This window comes from Plectropomus leopardus, unplaced genomic scaffold (assembly GCF_008729295.1).
Source record: "Plectropomus leopardus isolate mb unplaced genomic scaffold, YSFRI_Pleo_2.0 unplaced_scaffold23399, whole genome shotgun sequence".
NCBI classification, from domain to species: domain Eukaryota; kingdom Metazoa; phylum Chordata; class Actinopteri; order Perciformes; family Serranidae; genus Plectropomus; species Plectropomus leopardus.
The window spans coordinates 1-3143 of NW_024625379.1; the positions used below are offsets into that span (position 1 = coordinate 1).

The 3143-nt window shown below is 44.8% G+C and overlaps 1 protein-coding gene across 1 annotated transcript; it reads left to right on the forward strand.

Moving 5' to 3' along the window:
- The first annotated feature begins 11 nt into the window (after window positions 1–11).
- Window positions 12–2695, forward strand: LOC121966179 (inactive histone-lysine N-methyltransferase 2E-like). Its single transcript, XM_042516287.1, has 4 exons — window positions 12–428; window positions 509–565; window positions 1202–1747; window positions 2390–2695. The coding sequence occupies exons 1-4, from the start codon at window positions 252–254 to the stop codon at window positions 2678–2680; spliced, it is 1071 nt and encodes a 356-aa protein (XP_042372221.1). The 5' UTR covers window positions 12–251; the 3' UTR covers window positions 2681–2695.
- Window positions 2696–3143: the final 448 nt, after the last annotated feature.

Below are 3143 nucleotides of genomic sequence, written 5' to 3' on the forward strand. Positions count from 1 at the left end.
GCCTTTAGCTCAGTGAGTAGAGCGTCTGCCTCATGTAGGCTGAGTACTCTGCAGCAGCCCAGGGTTCAACTCCAGCTTACAGCCCCTTGTTGTGTGTCATCCCTCTTCTCTCTCCCCCTTTCCTGTCACTCTCTGACTTTACTATAATAAAAGTCCAAAAAAAAATCTTTAAAAAAGTACACACCATATTTCTTCCCATAGAGTTGCCCACACCTTTGAAAAAGCGACGGTTGAGTCCATTAGACGCCTGCATGTCCGAGAGCTCGACACCCTACGGCTCCCCTTGTGCCACGCCCACCAGGGCAGACCAATCGGAGACACCCGCAACCCCCGCCTTACTGGCCACCCCACCGCGTCCCCGAACAGAGGAGCCGAGCACAGAGCCCCCGCCCAGCACCCCAACACAGACACTTAACGCCCCTCAGGAGGTAAGGCTGTCGATATGGAGGATTCTCATTTGTTGACATAAAAACAAGAACAGAAGGGACTGAATTTGTTTTTGTTACAGAGTGAATCTTCAGTGGAAAGCTCACCAGAGGTCAGCCGGAAACCCAGCGTGCAAGAGGTGAGTAAAGGACGCAACCAAAATGTATATTTTTCAACAAGGGTTTAAGGCTCAGTAATCATTGGATTTAGTCTTTGATTAGATCAAAAACTTGATTCATAGTTCCAGTTTTTGATTCATCAGTATAGAACAGCATTTGTCCTCCATCTTATGACATATTTAGATTTTGTAAGTGACCTTTTTAAAATTTCTAAAGAAAAATGAAGTGGGCCACCTATAGCTCACTGGGTAGAGCATGTGCTCCATATTCCTTAGGCTTCTGCAGTGGCCCAGGTTCAAGTCCAGCTTGTGGCCCTTTGCTGTCCCACCTTTCCTGTCTCTCAAACTGTCCAATAAATAAAGGGAAAATGCCCCCAAAGATTTTGTTTATTTTTCTTCATTGAAAGACATTTTGGTTCAATATGTTTTGTGTGTTTAATTTACAAAATATTAGGGAAAAAACGTCTATCACTTCTATCAATTTATGGTTTATTGAATTGTATAACTTTTTAGCTTAGGTCATACTGATTTTAGGGACATGAGGTGTTTGAATATAATCCAAAAAAATGACATCACAATAAGAAAAAGAAAGTGGAAGCTCTTTCATGCAGTTCCTTCATCATGATCCCTGACGTCTTTTCCTTCCTTCTTTCCTAGGCCGATCGTCCTCCTTCGTTGGTCTCCTCTCCGTGCGTCAGGGCTCCCAGTACAGATGGACTCCCGACAGAAGCCAAGGCGTCAGTCCCTGAGAGTCCACAGCCTCCAGCTGCTGAGTCTGTGGACTGTGGAGACGACAGGGCAGACGGCGTGGTCGTAGAAGGCGGTAGTGAAGCTTCCTCATCAGCAGAAACGTGTGCTTCCTCTTTTCCTGGCTGGATAAAAAGCCCAGACAGAGGCCCGACTGGACCAGCTGGCCTGAACTTCTCTCCAGTCAACTCAAACTTACGGGACCTCACACCCTCACACACTCTGGAGCCTCTGGCAGCTCCCTTCAGGCCCGACGCTGCAGCCGGGGCTGCAGCAGGCGCCGCAGCAGCGACGGGGTCATTGGTTGGCTCTCAGGCGCCCTTCAGCGAAGGCCAGGGGCAACTCTTTTACCCCTGCTCCGAGGAGGGGGGTTCACTCGGCTTCTCTCGCTCTCTCAACGGGGATGGTTCTGGTGAGGGAGGAGGATCGGCGCAGAATCCACCACAGAAGAAAAAGGTGAGTGAGGAGTGCCCTTTCACATTTTACCAAATTGTTCCACTGCTTTTTACCTCTGACAGGGCTCCCGAAGATCCTTGAACAGTCTTAGAAGGCATTGAATTCACTGGTTTAAAAAGTAAGGCCTTAAATGTCTTACATCAGTCTTTTAAAAGTCTTAAATATAAAGTCTTAAATATTAATTATCAATTATTTTTTGCTGAATTTGCATCATAAAAATAATTAAGTAATAAATAAGTACAGAATGCCTTTTTACACACCCCTAAGTAATTAATTTGAGGTAAATGGGGTTTTTGTTTTTTATAAAATTTGTCTTACATCTATTCTGAGAGGCAATAAAAGAGTTGTAAAAAAGTCTTAACCGCTTGCCCTAAGCTGTAGGAACACTGTCTTTATTCTTGGAGAATAGGATAGACATTGCAAATAAGTAAAGAACTATGGAGATTTTCTTGATTAAAAAAAATCTGCAGTGACAAAATACAGTGTACAGTGTAAGCAATGTATGTAAGGAGAGGATTTCCTGAGATGGATTGACTCTTGCTGCTCTTTGTAATGGAAACTCTCCAAATGCTTCCCTCTGCTGGAGTAACTTAACAAATGCTCTTTGTTCATAAATGACATTGAGGTTCTGCAACTCTTCAGGTTTCCCTGCTAGAATACAGGAAGCGTCAGCGCGAAGCTCGACGCAGTGGCTCCAAGACCGAGTGCAGCTCTCCTGTTTCCACCGTGCCACCTCTGAGCATGGACGCCTTCCCCGTCGTTGCGCTAGAGACCACCAGTGAACCTCCTCTGCCCCCGGCTCCCGCTCCTCTCTGCAACACCAACAGCAGCGCTGTTAAAGAGCCGCAGACGAGTGAGGAGGCAGAGGCGGCCGGAGAGAAAGGCGAGAAGGAAGGAGGAGAAGGACAGTGGTATGTATTAAAAATACTTTAACTTTAAACATGAAGACATCTTTGTTAGTGTTGTCATATTTTTTGTTTCGTTAGCCCTTTGATGTCGATTACTGTATGCATACACGATAGAGGGCATTTCACAACACCAGAAATGTAACTGTCTATTCCAGTACTACTGAATTTTCACAATGTTTTTGTAACCTCATGTACTTAAACATGCACTCCTCTATTAAAATTTAATAAAATTGTATTATTTATCTTTGATGATCTGCCTCGAACTCAAAGAACTGGTCCATGTGGGTTCATGAGATTTAGTGGCCACATAGTTTTACCCAATGTTGAACATTTTTTAATCCGAAACCCCTTGGTTCAAGTTCAATGGAACGTCGAAAACATGTCACCTATAAGCAGGTTTGGCTCAGTGGGTAAAGCAGTTGCGTAGTGTGCCTGAGGTCACTGGTTCAAGTCTTACCTGAAACAGGTGACTTTTTCAGACTGCTGTC